At 43.0% G+C, this 21751-nt stretch overlaps 1 protein-coding gene across 1 annotated transcript in view; it reads right to left on the reverse strand.

Moving 5' to 3' along the window:
* The window catches only part of dip2a (disco-interacting protein 2 homolog A), an 80284-nt gene that overhangs the window by 32555 nt on the left and 25978 nt on the right, over nt 1-21751 (reverse strand). Inside the window, exon 2 of the mRNA XM_083997285.1 lies at nt 1456-1527. Coding sequence (XP_083853411.1) covers nt 1456-1527 — 72 coding nt within the window. The remainder of the gene's footprint in view (nt 1-1455; nt 1528-21751) is intronic.

Raw genomic sequence — 21751 nt, forward strand, 5'->3', positions numbered from 1 at the left:
TTAAACCCTAACCCACTGATTCATCGTGCTGGATGGATGTGTCATTAAACGCCAACCCACTTCTCTCATTCATCCTACAGGTAGCGTGCGTTGTGTACGAAGAATCTCCTCCACTCCGGAGCCAGTCCATTTCTGTGTTATATCTGTCACTTCCGTTCTTTTATGTGTTTGGATCCAGGCTAAATGAATTGAACAATAAATGATAGGAAGAGAACACAGAATCCATAAAAAACCAAGAGAGAGGGGGAGCAAGCAAAAGACAGAATGAAGGAGCTGATCCGCCCAAGCTAAATAACAGGCCTACTAACTCCAGAGTAGAGCGGCCTGCACCAGACTCCTGTTTCCACCGAGGCTTGGTGTTCTGAGAGCAGGCCAAACCAAAGACTGCCACGGACCCCGTATACGTAAAGGATGGACAGACACAAAGAAGACGGAAAGAAACTTCTCACAAACCACCTCAACCCTTTAGTCTGCTTGAGTTGGCTAAATCCAACTATCTGCACCGACTGGGGATAAAAATACATTGAATTCATACAGAAATGTTTAAAGCTGCCTACGCAGTCAACAACCCCAGACAGATCATAAGTAGTAACATACAGCTGGGAGTCTTCACACCTACATTGTACTTCAAAGTTAATACTTCTCAAACACCCACAACCTAATACAGGATGACAAGCACAAATATATACACACAAACCGGGAGTAAAAAAAAAAATCCTCCAAACAGTTAGCATCCTCAGACAGGGATCGTAGAACTTTCCATCCAAATCTAGACGAGTCATCATATCAGCAGAGACCACGATGCCTTCCAGTCTGTGGTTGGTTGGCCGATGGCTGATGCAGGGCTAAGGCTTAAGTAACAAATTCAAGGGTGACAAGACCTTAGTCCTGACCCAAAGAATCAAGGACACACCAGAGGAACAGTCTTCATCCAGGTGAATAACAGCAGATGTGTAAAAATCCCCTGCAGTGCCGCTCTTGACAACTTAATGACCATTTGATGTCCGTGAAAGTTCTCAGTCTTTATTCTTACGGATATCGAAAAATTTGAATAAGATGACCATTTGATGTTCAATCCAGTATTTCTGTCCGAATACATTTTTTAATGCAGCTTCTCCAGGCAACTTTGAACGTGTTTTTCTACTACTCTATTTTTCTACAGTTTTGCTACTTTTTTGTTTGTAGTGATTTCATCTTTGATCTCTCTCTCCTCTCTTTTTTATTACTCGTCTCTGCAAGCTGTATTAAATTTTGTTTTATTATATAAGCAAAAGTGCTATATGCAAATAAAATGACTCATAAAATAAATCACCATTGCTAAGGTTACAAGATGTTTTTTCTTATTCGGTTTTCTCTTGCAAGGATGCTAACTGTGATGCTAAAAGGCAGCCAGAAAACGATAAAACCTTACTGTTCTGGACAGTAAATTTCCTGCAGGCCCGTGTGTTACCTTACCTTGTATTTGTGGGATGTACGGTGCCAACAGCTTTCCTCTTTTCTTCTCATAGCCCTTCTGAGTGATGTCCCCTGTACAGACAGAGACAGAGAAATACAGAGGAACAGACAGACAGAGAGAGGGAAGAGAGAGAGGGGGGGGGGCAGAGAGATGAGTCATTAGCTCAGCCGTGCCCTGGTGGAGCGCGTGTGTGTGTGTCTGTGTGTGTGTGTGTGTATGTGCACGCACAACTGCTTCAGGATCACACTGGCAGCCTGGTCACACTGGCACCGCAGGGCACCAGCGAGCGGCTAGGGCAGCAGATGACCAGCACTTACCAAATGGACGTCTCCCTCAAAAGACCCACACAGGAAGTGATATTGCATGTGTTGCATGTGTCCATCAGCACTAGCATGAAAATCACACTTGATGTGATATTCTAGAGAATTTCCACCAAATACTTGAGCTATAACATCAGCTAGACAAGGGACATTTAAAAGATCGTTTGCCTGGTGTTCCTGGAACATTTTCCCCTCTCAGTATTTTTACCACAAGTGAAAATACTGCTGATGTTGGCATGAACTGATTCTGCCTCAGTCGTCTCCCTACAGTACGCATACTGTAGTTAAATAAGATCTGGTCACATGTTATTTGAATGATCCTATTTGAAGGGGACATCAATGTATGAGTGTTTCAGAGCCTGAAATGTAACGAGATAAATAACAAAAGAGAAAGTTAAGGCAGCGCAGATAGAGAGGCAGGATGCAGGCAGTTCACCAGAGAGAGGCTGAGGGTATAAGGCTAAATAATATTAATTATTGTACTGTAAATTCAGCAGTGGCTTACCTAAACTGTCCTTAGACTTGGCAGGGTGTCTTTGAACTAACTACGGTAAGCACACTATGTTAAGCAAAACAAACAAAGCATGATGAGCCCCACGTTGCATTCGATAGCTGATAGCTGCTTCAGTTGTTGGTGATTTGATAAGATCAACTTGTATTGTTACGTTTATATAAGAACAATAAAGAAACAGCAGAATGTCATCTGGTTTACATCACTGTGCAGACTGAAAACACATGTCATCATCAAAATCGTAGCAATTTAGTTATATGTACATCACATTTTGGCAATGCACGGTGTTCATTCGCACTCCCATCGGACCCTCGTTAGGTGCAGTTTATCATTCTGAACAGCGCGGAAAAATGCAGTACATTGCAGTTTATTTTCAGCTGTCACAGAGTGTAATGCTTGACCACACAGACTATTTAATAATGCCTTTTTCCAAGAAGAAAGAAACCAACACACAGCGTCTTTGCAGTGTGATATAAAAACGTCATAAAACTGAGCTCTTTACTAAATGAAACTGTCAACAGAAATACATAACAAAAAAAAACACATTGCAACACATGGGACTTGTTCAAAAAAACATATCAGCAGATCGCAAAGTTTGGATTATTGTGGCTGTTCCTGGGTGATTTGGGGATTGTAGGGTGGAGACTTGCTCATTTGTCAACAACAGACGTATAGATTCACTCGCACAGGGCTGAGTGACAGCACCAACCATGAGCATGTACACAACTATGCTCCTAGATACGACCTCTCGAACAACAAGTACAATCCCGTTCAGGAGCAACAAAAGCTGTAGGAAGACGAGGGGCCTTGTGGAAAATATGCCAATCAAATCACTGGGCTGTTGTGAGTGTGAATGTGTCACTGTGACATATACATTGTTTTGGCAGGAAGCAAGAAATGTTCACAGAAGAGTTGTCAAATTTCCCATGTGGTTCCGACACTTGGTTCCAATGAATAGGGATCACACTGCGTCCTTTATATGTATCCGTGCGGGCTCTCAGTGGGGGTCATTAGGGTGGAGGTCAAGTGAGAAAGCAGCAGTTCAATAGGGCGGTCTGAACAGAACAACCTGATTAAATTCCTCCCCATGTGATCCTGTTCCTTCATCCTTCCTTGGGGAATACTTTGCTTTACTTGCACATTATTGAACTGTTGGTAACACTTTATAATAAGTACACACTATTAAGCATTAGTTAAGCATGAATACTGAATTCTTCATTTATAACGCATGAACACTGATTAGTATGTAGTTTATACAGTTAGTGCTTATCAATGATGAGTAAAACATTTTAACTGTGTTTATAAATGTGTTATTAATGATTAATTCAGTAATTAAAGCTTAACTAATGCTTAATAGTGTGTACTTATTTTAAAGTGTTACCCCGAACTGTTTAACCTATGTTGATTCATGAAATACATTGCACACACAGTCGTGGTCACTGAGAACACGCTTTGGACCTCATATCGACAGATCTGTTCATTTCTGGTTACAGTGCAACATTTTTTTCCAAAATGTTCACAGTAATCTTTTTTTTTCTGGTTCTCTGTTCTCTGTTCTTCGAGCCTCTTCAACACAACAGTATGTTAGTGTGAAGGCAGGTGTTGGTGGTCACACTGGTTGCTGTGCGGCATGCTGGTCCCTGAGTCACCAGTAACAGCTGAATGCCCGCACTGTTAAATGTCCAGGAGAGCTGGAGGCCAGCAACAATACAGCGCTGTCCACAGGCCGAGCCGGCTGACCTGACACTGACTCTTTCTGGTGATAAGTGTCTCTGTTTGTGTGTGTGTGTGTGTGTGTGTGTGTGTGTGTGTGTGTGTGTGTGTGTGTGTGTGTGTGTGTGTGTGTGTGTGTGTACATCAGTATTTGTGTGCATGCCAACGCGTCTGAGTGTGTGCACCACAGCAGCCAATCAGCCTGACAACAACACAATAGAGGGTTATTCTCTGCAGCGGGTCCAAATTCTGACTTGCAGCCTCGGTGGCCGAGCTGCCCCTCACACTCACACTCACACACACTAATCCATCAAGTAATGTCTCAGTGAAGCTAATCTTTTGATCTGAGAACAAACAGCTTAGTCAATAAATATGGAGGAATGGACTCAAGCATTCATTGGTAAACAATGACTCTCACCCAGCAAAACAAAAAGGTGTACGGCACCGAGGGATCACAATATTTCCTGTGTAAGTGTGTATTTATGGGCGTGTGCTTGCATATGCTTGTGCATATTTGTGCGTCCAAGAGTTTGAGCGTCTGCCTTTTTATGTATTCCTAGACAAACACTCAATTTCCCATATGTGTCTGAGCTTTGAGTGCCTCCCGAAGAGAAAATGGGAAGGATTCAAAGGTCAATGTGTGGCCTGTCACCTGGGGAATAACAGAGGGAGGGAGTGGTGGGATGCAGGGTAGGAGGGAGAGAGAGAAAGAGAGAGAGGGATGATTGGAGGAAGGATGATGCCTATACCAAATTACAGTCACAAGGGACGGACGGCAGCTTATAGTTTACAGCAGAGCAGAATGGGAAACACTTCATTTGGCTCCCTTCACCCTTCTGTGCTGACTACAGGCTTTGCCATGTAATTGAGCTGTAAAGAAAAAAGGTACATCACCAAACAAGCACCTGGGAGGAGAAGGTGTAGAGGCTAGGGTAAATAAAACTGAGTATGAATGTGTCAAAGAGCCGAAGAGACGAAGCAAAGCACAAGAGGAAGGGGTGAGGGGAGAGAGAGGGGGGAAGCATTTCTCATGTCATGATGGTTAGAGAGCATCAGGGGGCTCAGCTGGTAAGACTGTTTTTTTCTTGCCTCAGCCGGTATCCACCTTCAACAAAACCCAGATCCTTTGTTCCCACCATCCCACCAGACTAACCTCTTCACCTTCATCCCGACCCTTAGGGATGACTCTCCACACATACTCAGCATTCCTGTCATCTTTTGACCTCCATTTTTAATTACCTGCACCACTTCTTTCTAAGAGGAAAGACATAAAATGACCACTGTCCATCCATATCCGTTGGGATAAAACTGTTGGTTGTCTCCATCAGTGTGAAGTGGCAAAACGTAATTCATCGTAGAACAGATACATATATTTGTTCTGGCACATCATCCACTGTTGTGACCATAAATATTCCTCGCACACAGTCCTGAGTCCAGCTTTGAAAATGGGGTAGTCAATCTTGTAACACTCTGAACTGTGACAGCAAGAGAGGCTGCTGTCCCCTGATTTGTCTTATTGACTAGAACTGACTGATGGCTATTGAGTATAATTGACTGATGGCTATCGACTGGAGCTGTTACTCCGATGAGACGCCATTAGAGAATTAACTTGCATCTGCCCAGACGGAGCTCTTCAATCAGGAGGGAATTACTAAAACACACCGCATTCCTCTACAAGCCGGCACAAACACAGTATGGACAGATAGTGAAGCTCTGAATGAATGTGTTGAGCTTGGTGAGGCTCGCCTTAATGAGGCAAGGAGAATTAATTGAAAAAAGTATCAGTACAAGATCTGTACATCTACTGTATCACATGGTCATGCATATTCTCTCTTTTAGTTTAAGATGCAGAGAGCCAGATGGGGATGTCAACTATCTACCCTAATACCATGCACATTGCACACCCACACACCCCGACAAATATATGTAACAGAAACAGTGGCAAGGGCTTGACAAGTGCTCCAGCACTGGATCCCCGTGAACAACAACAACAAAACAGACACACACACACACATTCATACACCAAGATGTGTGTGTGGAGCTATGGCAGCAGTCTGTCTATGTAGCCCACCTATGGGTATTTTACAATAAAAAGTAAAGAAACAGCCTTTTTTGCATGATTTCACCGTTTCAAATTCTCTGCAAGGGGATAAAGACGATGCAGTTATTTCACATCAATTCATTTGCTTATTCATTTCTTAATTATTTTGAGAGAACCAGCTAACATTTGAGAAGGTGGAACAAAGTTTGGGGCATATAGGCTTCAAAATTAAAAATCAGTGATGATTTCAATTTTTACCAAAATCTCTCACAGACTTTGAGTGTCTGTTTTTTAAGAGACATTTCACAACATCACATCAGCATGTTGAAGCCATGTTGGTCATTGCAGTGTCAATTCTGTCCACATTGTCTAACGCTCATTAATAGCCCCAGATTAATTAATTAATTAATTTTATTGTATTGCTGTTGTGCTGTCCGGTTTTATCCTTTGTTAAATTGTTCTTGTTGTTTTCTTTCTTTTCCTGGAGTGCAAGCATTGTATTACATATATCATTTGTTTACTTTCTGTATACAAGTCTCAATATTGTTTCGTAACGAACATTTTCCACATGTGTACTTGTAATGTGTGATATTCAAAAATCCCAATAAAATATTAATCATAAAAATAATTAATAGCCCCAGATTCTTCTCGACCTGAAATAAAAATCCCTTCAGTCTGTGCCACACTGCCAGCCTCTCCTCCTAAAGTGACAGACAGCCAGCGAGGTGGCCCCACCCACCCTTAATGTCAGTTCCTGTGCCAGGCTGACCCACAATGTGCCAAGCCAGCAACCAAGCCGTCTGCGTCTGCCCTTCAGCTACAAAAAAAACCCCACAGCTAAATATTTAGGCTGGGCTGCATTTGCTCTCTAGGCTTGTGTAATTTATTCAAACAAAAGCAGATGGGCCCAGCTGTCATTTAGCATTAGGAATCTCTGCAGCATACAAATATTGGTTTTACACATTTGGATTAAACTTTACTCTAAACAGACACTGGATTCTTGTAATTTTACCAGTGCATATCTGCAGTGAACGGTTTATTTGAGGAAGGGGTGAACTATTCCAGGTGTGCACGCAGGGGGGGCTCTGCACTACCCCTCTCATTTTTCTCATTCAAAGTCTAACCCAGAGGAAATGGGCATGTGCCGCTGTTTCTCACAGCTTCCCCACACTTGTGTCTGACAGATGCAAAAAAAATTAAAATTAAAAGGAGCAAAGACATGAATCATGGGGCAAGGAGAGGGTCAGATGGAGAAAGAGCAGATTCACAACCACAGATGTAACCACACGTCTCGCTTATTAGTCTGTCTACATGACGAAAAACACTGACCAAGCTGCAGAATGAAGTCTTATTACTGTTAAACTGTTTTCAACACGCACACAGATGCAGGCAGAGTCACTCACATGCAGAGGCTAGAGGAGCCAGTGGAGCAGCGATGAGACGTCTTCAGCACAGACAGAGAGAAGAAGGAGGGATGCACACAGACGGATGGAGGGGAGGACAGCAGAGGAAGAAGAAGAAGAGGCCAGCAGCAGGAAACAGGCAGTCAGGTCAGCAGAGGCTAAGCAGCTAACAGGCTAAGAGGCTAAAACTCTCAGATGTCCTGCTGTCATAAGTCAGGCTCTTCACTCCAGCATCCTTTGTTTCCTTCCATAGTGAGAGCAAGAGAATGAACGAATCCCATCTCCCTCATTCTGTCTTCCCATCATTCCCCTCCCTCTCGCCCTCTCTCAAACACACAGCGCTACCGACTCCCCCTTCTTCCATTGACTGCCCCCGACACCCCCCTCCTTCTCCCATTCGTTCTCTCTCTCACTCTTTCCATCCATCCCTCCCTTTCCTCTCCTCCTCTCTAAGGTCTCTAACACAAAGCCGAGCTAGGCTGCGGGATTAGGGTGTCAAAGCGGACCCCTGCCCCCCACCTTCCTACATACCAATCTCACACACCGCACACACACACGCACACTGTACAAGAACTATAGAGGAGGCTGCGTCAAAGCCTGTTAAAACACGTCTTTACAGGTCAAGTTACTAGTGCGCATGCAAACTTTGTTTCACTATCATGAGGAAGCCTCTCTACACTGATGCAGGTAACCCACATCATTAGAGGTAATACACATTACAATCTTGAAGAACAATCATTTCTATAACACTACTGGATGGTAGATATAAGCTCAAAACCACCTGGGCAGCCAGATTAAACCCAATAATAGACCTGTTTCCTGCCTCTAACCTCTGATGTTTGTAATTCCACTGTAATTTCCACCTTAAATTTGCTTTGTTAGAAATTACGGTCATAGTTTGCGATGAGGCAGAAGCTATAAAGGGGTAAAACTAGGCTTATTGTGATGGGGACCTCTTTGATGTGGAAGAAAACACTGCCCTGTGTTTAGACTGGTTGGAGATGATGGAGCACTGCAGAGGTCCCAGCAGGCTAACCATGTGGAAGTGGAAGTGGAAGTCTGTGTGTGTGAGTGGTTGGTGTGTGCGTGTGCACATTAGTATTTCATTTTTAGAAATTAGAGACCTATTCACCCTATGGCACTAAGTTTCAATGAATAGCTGCATATAATTAGGCTCCATTATTCCTTGCTAACACACATTAATGGAAGAGCACAGACGCTCTGGCAGAACACACACACACACACACACAAATAGATCATGTCTACTGGCTCAAATGAACTATACTGTGACCTTGGACTATTGGATCAGACACTTTTTACGTGTTGGTTTGAGCTCACATGATTATAACATATTTGTGTGTTACTGTAAGCGCCAGATTAATAAACGAAAAAAGACACCCCTTTTGTGATGTGATCCTGTATTCAGTACTACTTTTGTGAAACTAAAAATGTTTGAATATGAGGATTTTCTTGGAGTGTTTTGGTTTTTAAAATATTTTACAGACAAAATGATCAACAAAATAATCATTGGTTGCTTCTCTAGTGCAGTCTTTTTGCCATTGTCTAGTTTAAATTCTATACTCTGTTTTATATATTTATAATATATTAATATTCCTGTCTTTTTCAATCTAAAGTGGAGTTTATAAAGCACTGAACTGTAGCTGTGTGTGAAATGGGCTATAAACAGTCTGCCTTGTCTAATGGCAGGAGCTGCATTATGGTTGTGCGTTTATATTTGACACTACCAATTAAGTCAATGTCACAGAAACTGGATTCTAAGTTGTTTATTGGTGTTTAGCTAATGTTTTTTTTAACAACATTATATATATATATATATTATACTATTTGTTATATTTACATCAAAGTTTTCTATTACAGTATGTGTACCATTTTATTAAACACGGCCTGTTTTAGGAAAGCAGTTTTGTGACAGAAGTCTTGGATCTCTCTTTCCCTTATGTTTTGATTCCAGGCCAAATCATTTCAATTCACTAATTGAATGTAGCTGTGAGCTGAACACGGTACTTTTCAACAATGCCAGGAGATGTTGAGTAACCTCAAGGCTATAACAAATATGTGCCTAAAGAATTATACAGCTCGAATCACACTGAATGACGCGCACAGAGCAGGTTAACGACAGTCAGGGACGGTAAGTGTTGCAGAAAAGAGGGGTTGATTGAAGATGACAAGGAGCTTGACACTGAGAGCCAGCTGGTGAAACGGAGGGGGTCGGGGCAGACTGGAGGAGGCTTCAGGGAGAATTTAGAGACAGAAGGGGGGATGACGAGAGAAAAGAGAGAGGAGGAAAAAGGGAGAAGGAATAAAGGAGGATATGATTAAAAGGTAATGACTTCCTCTTCCTTTCACTAGACACACAGATACATGCTGACACACACACACACACACACACACACACACACACACACACACACACACACGCACACACACACCGATTTCCCTGATCCTAAAGCGCCTGGGCGTCTCTCCGTCTCCATCTATCAACGGCTCCAATCACACTGCCGTATCACTTTTAATTAAGTAGTGCCAACGAATTAGGGAACCGAACGAACCCTCCATTACCACTTTGCTAATACATAACCCCCTCATCACATGTGCACATACACACACACACACACACACACATACACACACATCCCAAAATCCCCCTCCATCCCCCAGGCTCTGTATGGCTGGTGAGCAGACAGACAGTGTGAATAATAAGACATTAGATGCAGCGCTGCCTTACACAGGGGGGCCCTGCAGCTGTGCACTGATTTGGGGAGCAGACAAGAGGGGGGGGGGGGGGGGTCTTAATTAACAGTCACAAATAAACACTGACACTGTACACACACGCACACATCAAAGGAATACACACACACACATACACACGATGCATGTGATGGTTTCACCGGGTCTCACAAAGAGACAGATGCAGATCAACTCAAGTGCAAATATGCAGAGTACATCAGGCACACAAACATACAAGCCTCACACACTGTTGGCATTGTTTGTGCAAAATCTGAAAGGATGAGGCCCTGCCACCTGCGTGTGCTGTGTGCATAATCATGTATGGCTATCTTTGTGAGGTCCACTGGCACTTTATTTTATTTATTACATATTTATTGTGTACGGACTGCTTATGTTTTTTGTTTTATTTTGTTTTTTTAGTAATGTGTGAATGATTATGCTTGTGCTACGAGAAGCAAACTGGTTGTATGGTCATATGCAATGACAATAAAGAATTCTATTATTCTATTATTCCAGTAGTTTGAGGTTTAGACCGAAGATGAAGGAAAACTGTGTAAAGTGCGGACGTGCTGGTCAGTCGTCTCTTCATCAAAGTGTTTGGAGGATGAGGACTTGGTTTTCAGAGGGGTAGGGCTCAGGTAAATGTAGTGTTTGGGGTTAGATATGTTAATTATGATGGTTAAGGTTGGAATAATGGGCCGGGGAATGCGTTTGTCAGTGTCCTCACAAGTATTACAAACGTATGTGTGCGTGTGTGGGTGGGTGTGAGAAGAGTGTAAGAGTGGGAGCAAGAGGGAGACAGACCTGGCTCCAGTCCAAACATATTCATTGCTGTTCATTCAGACACATGATACTGGTGGTTACTGAGCGATGTGCTGCTATTCTCTGGCTCCCTGCCAGAGCGTCATGATGTGGAGACATACATCTCACCTATGCTCACCTATCCAGGCAGCAGCAGAAGCATCACACAGCTCTATGTGGCTCAATGAAACCACTCAATGACAATTTACCACGAAGAGCCCAAGTGTGGGAAAGAAATTAGACCTAATCTGTAATCCTGTTGATCTCATCAGATAAACAGGCTGTTCTTAGTGAGCACAGTAGTTTAGTAATATCTTTTGTACATTGCACATTTATTTTACTATTTAGATCTGCCTGAGCAAAATCGAGAAATGTGAGAACTACATGTGTTGTAAAAAATTAATGATATTGTCAAACTGGAATCTCTCATTAAGTGCTTTCATGTTGCCAGAGTGCGGGTTTCAATGTGTGAGATTTGTGGAGCGAGACATCTGCGTGACAGGCGTGACCAGCGTGGGAGCCGCAGAGTAAAGACTCGGCCACGACACCGGGGGATCTGTTCACAGCCGACGAGCCACACTTTGCCTCCAGCCACGTTTGAGGGACTACCTACTGTAGTTGACATGTTTGGCTCAGGAGCGCTAACCTTGCTGTTGGCTCAGTTATTTGATTTCTACTTTGTTATAAATCACCTCTGCTGGCGGAGACAGCGTCAACATCACATGAGCTGTAAAAAAACGTGCAGCTATTGTCATATCGGCAACACATTCTCATCAAAGTGAGCGGTGCAGTGCTTAACTAGTTGCAAATGAAAGTAAAGCTTCATCCAACTTGTCCTCATTGAAAAACTTCCTCTTCCAGCTGGAAGTGCCCTTCACACACAGATCCACTCCCCACTTCTTCCACAATGGGAAGATTAGGTGACTGAAACAATACCATGTACTAGGCTATTATCTTCCTTATTATGAGCACTTTTAGAAGGCACAAATCAATTCAATCAAAGTCAAAGCCAGTATTAATGATGCCCTCTATTCAGGACAAACTCAGCTCTATTCTCAAACTCAGCAAAGTGACTTGTCTCCATTGAAAACACAGAATGGCCTATACCCTGATGGGGAATCTGCTACCATTGTCCAGATGCTATTCAGCGTGCTCAGCCACATATGCATGCAGTCCAACTGTTTTACATTCCTCAGGGGACCTGTTAAATAACCCAAGCAAGAAACTTACACTCTTACAAATACTGTGATTAATATAAGGGTGCAAATTAGCCTTGTTTGCAAAATTGTGTTTATTAGAAAATAAACTGTGATTTGAATAAAATATGAGCCAAAAACCTGCCACGTCGTTAGTTTCTTTTTACCCTCTGAAGAGCCACACCGGCACAGTTACAAAGTCAAAAATACCTTATGAATATTCTCACAAACATAACCAACTCCTGCCCCATGAAGCACAAATGCTACCGACTAACGGCTCCACCTACTTGGCAGAAGGAACTTGCATCTCTTCCAGCGTCCACCTTTCCACGCCCCTGGGGTTAGAGACGAGTGGGACGGTGTCCCATCTGAAGCTCCCAGCTCTGTGGACCCTGCTCGCTTCTCTGTACGCTTCTCAGACGTTGTGGAGAGATTTATTGTCTTCTTCTTTGCCTGGTTATTACCATATGAATGACCGTGTTTTCACTGGGCCTGACACGGGCTTAGCCATTAAGCTGCTTGCATATACATACACATAAACACCTTTGCTGTGGTGGCGAGGGACGGCAGGGCAGGAGAGAGCCAGCCCTTTTTTGCATTGGACACACAAAACAGCTAAACATCCATGCATGGCCACCGTGGCAATCCAATTAAAAGGATGCACACACACACACAGATACACTCTGTAGTATTAAAGATTCAGGCTATTGCCCCCGACTGTGTGTTTTTGCATGAGTGTGTGTGTGTGTTTGTGCATCCATATCTATATGTCAGGGGGCCAGGGCTAACTAGTGCTGCTCCAAGTCTAACAAGCTGTACGACCAAGCCTTTTGTTTTCCTCCTGTGATTCATGACCGGGTCTTGGAGGGGAGCCCAGCAGCATCAGTTGTGTGAGGTTACATGAAAGCTTGTGTGTGTCCATGTTTACACTTTCCAGCACAAAAGCCATACACACATTTATTCTTGTCATCATTGCTGATGCGAAATTACATATTTTTTCAAATGTACACAGCTCCTCACAGAGAAGATCAATACAGCATCAGTTCAGGTCAACGGAGCGAGCAGACAGACACACAATGTAGAACAAATAATACGCCCAGATACAACTACACAAGTCAGTTGCTAGTCCTCCACCACCACACCTCTCTTTCCAACAGAACAACAGGCTGATCTCACCAGGCATTGGACAGGATGACCACGAGCCTCACCTCCTCTCAAACACCATCTGTTCCTCTCTTTCCATTTCCCGTCCTCTCTTCATCATAAATCCACTGTTCCAACATCCAAAAATATATAGAACCATAATGCGAACAGCCCTCCTTTCGCTCTGCAGGCATCGTCTACTCTTCACATTTCACCCGCTCATATGTTTGTTTTTACTGCTGCTATTTCTGGATACATTTCTGAGGTTTTGCAATAAAAAATAAAAGAGAGATCAGTGATTCATTGAGATTATACAAATGCAACAAGAATGAAATAGCAATGAGGCTCTCAAACTACATGGAAACTTGTATCATATGTAGCTCAACCGAAATCATCTGCCTTGCTCAAAACTTCATTTTATATATTGTTGCAAACCACCATAGTGCAACAATACTTAACAAATCTTTCAAGTTTCTCCTCACTTCTTTCTCTTTTTCAGTTAGTTTTTCATGTCTTTTTCTTCTCACACACCTCACTGTTTCCCCTCCTCCCCACTGCTTCACCTGTGGCTCCATTTATGTTTTATATCAATGCAGTAGCCACCACCTTAAAAACACCATCCCACTGACATGCATTCAAGCATTTATATACCCACATTCAGCTCATGTAAACAACAGACTGCTCATCTTTTATCAATGATCATCACACAATGTTAATTTGTAAAATACAATTAAGTATGAATTACTACCGATGGGACTTTCACAACCTCGGCCACAACTGTGCTCCTCTGGCTGCGCCCAATCAATTCAGTGGAGCAGTGATGAGTGCTCTGAAGGCCAGACTTAAGCCTTTTAAAGTTTAACACCACAGCTCAACACCGCCCCAGCTCCTGTTAACAAGTCCAGGGCTGACTGGAACATCTGGTTGCCCTCAGACAAGATATTTATTATAGGAGGAGTGGAAAATGCACCGACAGCCAACAGAGTTGACTTGAATAACAACAGTTCTTTACAGATCTTTTTGGCTCTTGTGGTGTTTTTCTAACAAATTGATGTTGAACTGCTATGTGTACATCCCTGTGCAGACATGGATTACTATTTTTTTTTTCAATATAAGTTGGACTATCTTTGAAAGAGAGGAGAGTGTATTGCATGTGTGTGTGTGTGTGTGTACATGTGCAGTTGTTTGTGTGTGATAGAGAGAGCTCATTAAAATCAGTCTCATCTGAGATCCACCCCCTCACCACACACATTACTAGACTGGTTTCCCTGCTGCCATAAAGCCACTAATAGCCACAAAGGCGCACACACACACACAAATACATGTGCCACACGCATACATCAATGAAAAAGAATCATTTATACAGACAGATACCCACTCACCTACACACACACACGCAGTGAGCGCTACAATAATGAGAGCAGAGGCAGCATGAGGAGAAGGTCCAGCTGCAGAACATGTGCAGGGCTCCTGTTCTAATGAGTCCATTAGTCAGTGGCAGAGCAACTGTAACTGCTACCCCACACACACACAAACACACACAGAGAGGCTGCCATACAAACACACATATGCAAACGCACATGCTTTTAAATATATTTTACATATTAACGAAACACGGTGTCCTCTGCCCCTCCAGCTACAGGCAGACCCCTCGTCAACATGACGGATTCATTTTACTGTGATGAACTGATACTCCATATAGCTGGAGAACAGTGGGAATCATGCTCCTGTCAAACAGGCTTATCGTGTTTCATGATACCATCTCACCCATCAGAGTGCACACACTCAGTTTAGCAGCGGTGGGCTTTTGTATGATCTGTCCAAAAGAGGGTGCTAGAGAGATGTGCAGCCTCCAGGCTCCCAAACCATCACCGTCTCCTCATATCCTTCATTTCATTTAGAGTGGTTTGCTCCTCTCCCTCTCACCTCATCATCCTGTGGTCGTTTTTCCACAATAAAGACCGGTCATTTGTATTAAAATTGAGAATCCTTTTTTCAATTAGTGCAGTGCATGCAGCTATGAAAACTCTTTGGATAACAACCCATTACAGACTATTAACGGGATAATTTCACTGTGGCTTAGGGCAGCTCTGGGCTCTGTAACAAGTGCGTGAGATTATATACTTCATCTGAGGACCAGCAGTTTACAGAAAGACCCTTTCATATAGGGACTGATGGACCGAGTTGTGTTTACAATGTGTATGTAAACCCCAGCTTCGCAACGTGTGTGGGTATATGCGCTGGAAGTGGCAGCACTTAGCCTGAGCTCATCTATCACAGTAGTTGTGCACGCTTTCTAATGAGTGTGCTCTTAATGAGGCTGAGCTCTGTGTAATCAGCAGTCTTCAGCAAAGGCCAAGCTATAAAAAAGCAATCACTTTACTTCAGTATCACAAGCAAGGAGTCACCCTTATACAAAATAACAGACTCTTGACCCGGCCTGGCAAGCAGTAGCCATTATCCTTCCATATGGGATTATGTTATTGTTTACACCAGTGTGATTATAGCCGGGGATGCACTATGAGTGCTGAAATGGTAATCTCTATTATTCTAAGAGATATAATCTATTAATCTGTGCGTAATCTGCTGTAGGCAGAGAGCAATATACCTCTATTAAAGCTGCGCAAGCCACTACTTTTACTATGTATAATAGAAAATCAGACTATCTGTTATTACTGAATTGGTTTATTAGGAATATGATCAAGTTGCTAAAAAAAAAAAAGATCAATGACACAACAACACAAACTTCAGACAAGATCTAACTTTCCACGACACTTCATGAAAGTAGTTCTATTTTTTCTGCTTTATTTTAATATCCTCGGAACTAACTACCAGTCCAGACTATTAAATAGAACTAATAAACTGAAGTAATAAATGTTACAATACAGGAAGTATGCCAATATCCTGCTGTTGCAATTGTACATTGTTCAGTTACATCACCGTCTAAATATAGCCCTCCACACATCTGTATTCTGAAATTGACAGTATGAGCCCAGCATTGATCTCAACATTAACACCACACACCTTTGAACACATGAACAGCTACTGATCTAAAAGGCAGCGAAGCTCTTCCCTGGAAATCAGCCGTGTCCCTTTATGTGCAACTAGAGTGCTGAGAATGCAGATGTGGGCCAATGCAGAGGTTGGGAAGGGGGGCAAGGGTGAGTGGCAGATGTCTGCTCTTTACTGTACATACATGGGAGCGATGCCTCTCCTGAAAGGCATCTACAATATCAACGCAACTGCACACGCTGCTCCCGTCACACTGAACTAATCTGTGCAGCACACTGGACACTTACCTTCCACCCTCTGAAGGTCATCGCTGACTGATCGGGGACAAAAGCGTGGGGGCGCGTGAGTAATAGGCCAGCCTCCTTAACGTGCAATGTGCATGTGTATGAATGGTGTGCTGTTTTTCGGCTGTGTGTAGTATTATCTACGCAGACCGTATCTTCTTTGTAAACCAGAGAGCAAGTCCTCACCTGACAGGCGCGAAGAGCCCCGTCACTGGTGAGTCATCACTACAGATAACTGGACAAAAACTATCTTGAAAGTATAGGTCAAACATATCAATCATTTTTGTAGCCGGCTGCTCACCATTTCAAGCTCTTCCTCAAAAGAAATAAATGAAGAATACATTTGCAAAAAGATGCTATTTTAACTTCAAAACTTGTCCCTTGCTCATGTGAAGTAAACCAGAGCGGAGAGAGTAGCAGAACAGGAAATTTGATAATAGAGGCATGTCATTGTAAAGAGCCATGGTTAAGCCTGCTATACAATCCCAACTGAAGGGAGATATTATGTGGTGCAAATTCAGTTGCTATTGAAATAGATGCCATACTACATTTTGTGCTTTGACAACAGGCTTTATGCCGTTTCGTGGAAAATAGGAAGCTCCTCTAAAAATAGTTGCAAAGATGGAAACCAAGAAAAAGAAAAGAGTAAGGTTAGTCATTCTAGATTATAGCCTAGTTGTTGGTTCCCAGGCAGAGCTTTTCTTTACTTCTACATTTCTCTCTCCTTGTTCTTTTAGAGGGCAGCCCAACAATGCCTCGTATTTCACCAGCATTTGTCTGTCTCTATACATTCCACCGTGAATGACATAATTCCTTACATCAGCCTCTACTTTTTTTCTTTTTTTTTTCCACACTCTGTTCGCCAGATAAGGTATAGTGTGTTTCCATGCTGCTGCTTTCCCCAGAGGGTACCTGGCCTTGGCATGAAAACCTGCCTGCCCGCCTGCCTTAGTAAATGACTGTTACAAGAGAGGGGGAGACGTGCCTTTGATGTCTCTGGACTGGTGGGATTCACTCGATGAGAGATGAGGGTGAGAAAAAAAAAGGGGGAAGAGGTGCTGAGAGATAGAGGAAGACAAAGAGAGAGGGAAAAAGTGCAGAAAGGGGTAAAGATATTGATTGAACAGTGTAAAGAAGAGAGAGAGAGAGAGAGAGAGAGAGAGAGAGAGAGAGAGAGAGAGAGAGAGAGAGAGAGAGAGAGAGAGAGAATACAAATAAAGGGAGAGGGGGGGTTTGAATAGGTAGACAGGAAAAAGAGGAGGGGGGCCTTTACTTTGAAGTTATGAGCCAAGCAAAGACCTGCCTCCATAGGGAGCATCGCCAGGGGAGAGTTTGGAGCCTGCAATCGTAAAGAGTGGATGGTTGGAGGAAAGGGAAAGGTGATGAATCATGATGGGCTGGATAAGAGCTACAGTGGACCTCTCTCTCTCAGGCTCCATCTTGTTGTTTGTCTCTGCGCTGCATGTTTTATCTATCAAATGACACGACACAGGGGCAGCAGGGGCATGAAAAACCTGAAAACACTTATTCTTTGATGTTGTTACAGCCATTCAGTTGTCTGCATTAAGGCTGCTCTCTCTTTGCTAGGTTGTTTTTTTTTTTCTTTCTTTCCCAGTCGAGCCTTTGGCAATATGTGAGTCTCTGAGTCTGAGTCTGATTCAGCGCAGCCAGCACTGGTGATTTAAAGTAAGGCTTCCAGCATCTGCAGCAACAGCCCACAGTCCCATGGTGTCCAACATTGTCTGTCCCAAGCAAAGGTCACCATGGTGACAGCAGCAGGGGGTGGGGTGTGGGGGGGTGTCATCTAACACGGGGAGTGAGTGTGCTGAAAAAGATTGATTGTTCAACTTTCACTGACAGACTAGATTCAAACTAAGAGAAGCTAGACCAAACAAACACAGTTTCTGCTTTGCACACTGTAAATTAACTCCGATCTGCATCACTGAAACTCAAACACAAACTAATTATGCCTTAAAAAATAAATTCAATTACATTTTAAAAAAGGAAGTAAAGCAAACTAACTCCTATATCCTGGAAACACAAGAAACTAGAGGAGAAATAGGGGGTTTATCTAGAAAATAAAGGGAACGCAGGTCAAGCCCTGACAGATAGGGTGATGGAAAATCAAAGACATGTGAGGGGGGGCGGGGGAGAGAAAGAGCAGTTTATAGGATGGAGAAACTACTTTATCTTTCCTTCACACTCCATGGCCTCTCTTATAGTTGCCAGGCCTTTCCTGTTCCATTGTGTAGAATACTGGCTGTACGAACAGGAAGTGGGCTCTTTGTTTCCTTTCTCCTTCCTGTTGGTGTGGAGCGCAGTGAAGAGAGGAATGTGTGTAGATACTGGGACACACACACACGGTGTGTTTGCAAGAAACCAGGAAGGAGCTCCTGCTGCAGACCTTTGGACTTGGAAACACATACACACACACACACACACAGTCTAGGGTTGTACTTCTAACGGAAAGTGAGCGTGTGGCCAACAAATAGGAGGAGGTTACACAGATGGGACCGTGTCAGATGCTAATATACAGACAATTAACACAGACCGACAAATGCAAAACGTTAAATCTCATCTGGTTAGACACCTGATCCTTTCTGATTAATTGATCAGTTTCATTACTCATCAGGGAGCAGGATAAATCATCAATGGCAGGCTCTCAGCTACAACATATGTCACGTCAGCCAACTCTATTTACCACTCTCTATTGATTCACGCCTACACAATGGCCCCTGGAAATGTGGAGCTCTTTTTGGCTCAAAGTATCCCATCATCCACCCTCCACTTAATCTACCCTGCACGTCTGATAGCCCAGAAGAAAGGGAATTTATCACAACGCTCCATCACAAAGATTAAACGCTATGTATATGGCCCCGAATCTTTCATTGTGTTGTATCAACAACACACTACGAAGCTTTGCACTCTGCAGAAGCCTTCACCTTCAACAGCGTTAATATTCAAGATATCACTCAACAGTCCGTTACATGCGCACCTCATCAGTTAGGGATTTTCTACATTTCCTTGCAAAATCTCATGTAAATGATGTTTTAAATGGAAAACACTCAACTCAGTCCAAAGTCTGGAATCCACAGTGTGGTTTTCAGAGAATGTGTTCAGTTTCAGTGTAATTTCACTCTGTACATTTGTGCTGAATTGTAAATTTGTCTGTCTATAAATCTGTCAACAATCAGCAAAGTGAGAACTGGCTCAAACCAGCAAGCTGATGGGAAAACATCTCCTATGTTTATTTACGAAACTACTGCAGAGTTGAGATTAGTTGAGTTTAATGACTACTGGGTAAACCTACTCATGGGAATGTTGACAGGCCTCATGGCTGAGGTTAGTCGTTTGCAAGATGGTCTTAAGTTGACATTATTTTTTATCTTATTATTATCTACTGTTACATTTATTCTAGTTGTGAATAGTTGTATTCTTCTACAGCCTGGCCCACTTTTATCTTTATTCTTATTCTCTTATGTTTTATAGTCATCTGAGAGACCTCGACCTCTGACGTTTGTTGCAGTTTCGGTTTTGCACAACAAGTCACATTCAAATTTGCATTGAATTTTTATGACATAATTTCGTCAGGTCCTTTTTCTACATAGGGAGAGAGAGAGCGAAAGCGAGAGAGAGAGAACAGAAGGTCAACATGCTGCTGGCAAAAAACCCAGAGAAACTAGTTCCACGAGACAGACAGGTCAGAGGAAAAAAAAAACATTTTTTTTTAAAAAATGGCATGGAGAGAGAGGAGGATGGCGAGGGGAAAGGAGCAGCGATGCCGGCGTGAGAGCAGCTGTTGGAAAGATTGATTTAAGGAGAGCAAAGTAACGACAGCCCAGCATCATCCAATCAGACCCTTGTTTCACAAGGCTGGCAGAGCGGGGCGAGAGGGTGTGTGTGTCTGCATGGTAAATTCTCTGAGGGAAGAAATAAAAAAGGGAGAAAAAAGGAGATGGGAGGAAGTGAGAGGCAGTGAGAGGAAACCTGTGGTGTTATGTTGTGCTGTCAGGTGTCACTGTGAGTTTGAGGATCTGCCACATCTTTGGAAAACTGTAGGTATAATGGAGGTGAGCACAAAGTTTGATAGGAGAGTTAGACCAGAGGGTGTTTCTCTGTCAATGTCCAACACTTTCCTGTTTGTTCCCTGAAACCCAAGCATTTAATGAGCTCTGTAATAAAATATCATCAAGGCAATCAGCAGTTGGAGGCTATGACTCAGTTTTTCCCATAATCATTTTTTTTTTTTTGTAATTTTACAAGAATCTCCCTTTTTGTGTGTCTGGGCTTGAAAATGATTTAAGGTTATTGTTTATATATTTTTACCATGCCAGTGACTCAGTCCAGTGAGTTACTGAAAACTGGAGTCACTGTAACTTCTGACCACACAACCCATCTGATATTTCCCACCATAAAACCTGATGGTGTGACACATTAAACCAGACCGCGTCCTCCTCAGTGCAGATACAGTAGTTTAACTCAGTCAAACAAACACGATGAACCATCCGCTGACAGAATTCAGCTCAATACTATCACTGTCACTTCAAACACACTTATGTCCACTTCAGTGGTGAAGCTGCGCACGTGTGTGTAGTGTTGCGCCCACACGGAGGTCTAGATTGTGTCTACATGTGTATTGCTTTCAAGAGCAAACATTGGGCTGAAAGCGAGATGACCCTGCGAATGTTTGTCTTTCGATGTGTGTGCAATGTGCATGTGAGCGTGTGTGTTGGTGTATCGTGACCTGAGGCTCAGAGAGGATGATGAGGATCTGTAGAATAGATGACAGAAGAGACAGCTGGGGTCCTGACTTCTTGGCCATCTCAAGCGTTCATGGAAGTTTAATGGAGTGTAATAATAATGGGACTAATCTGAGGGGGTGAAGGGAGGTCAAGTGACCCTGATTGACTCGAGGTCAACACAACGGGAGAGGAAAGGGAGATAGCGTGTGTGTGTGTGCAAAAAAACAGCACAGATGGAGAGAGTAATGCTAAGCTTTCTCTAAAGAGAGAAAACATGATCAGAAACTGATCAAACGAGTAGCTGAATTAATAGCTCACACAACAAGAACACAATGACAGACAACAGTCAGAAAAAACAAGAAAAAAAAGGAGATAAGTGAG

Source organism: Trachurus trachurus, assembly GCF_905171665.1.
Source record: "Trachurus trachurus genome assembly, chromosome: 21".
NCBI classification, from domain to species: Eukaryota; Metazoa; Chordata; class Actinopteri; order Carangiformes; family Carangidae; genus Trachurus; species Trachurus trachurus.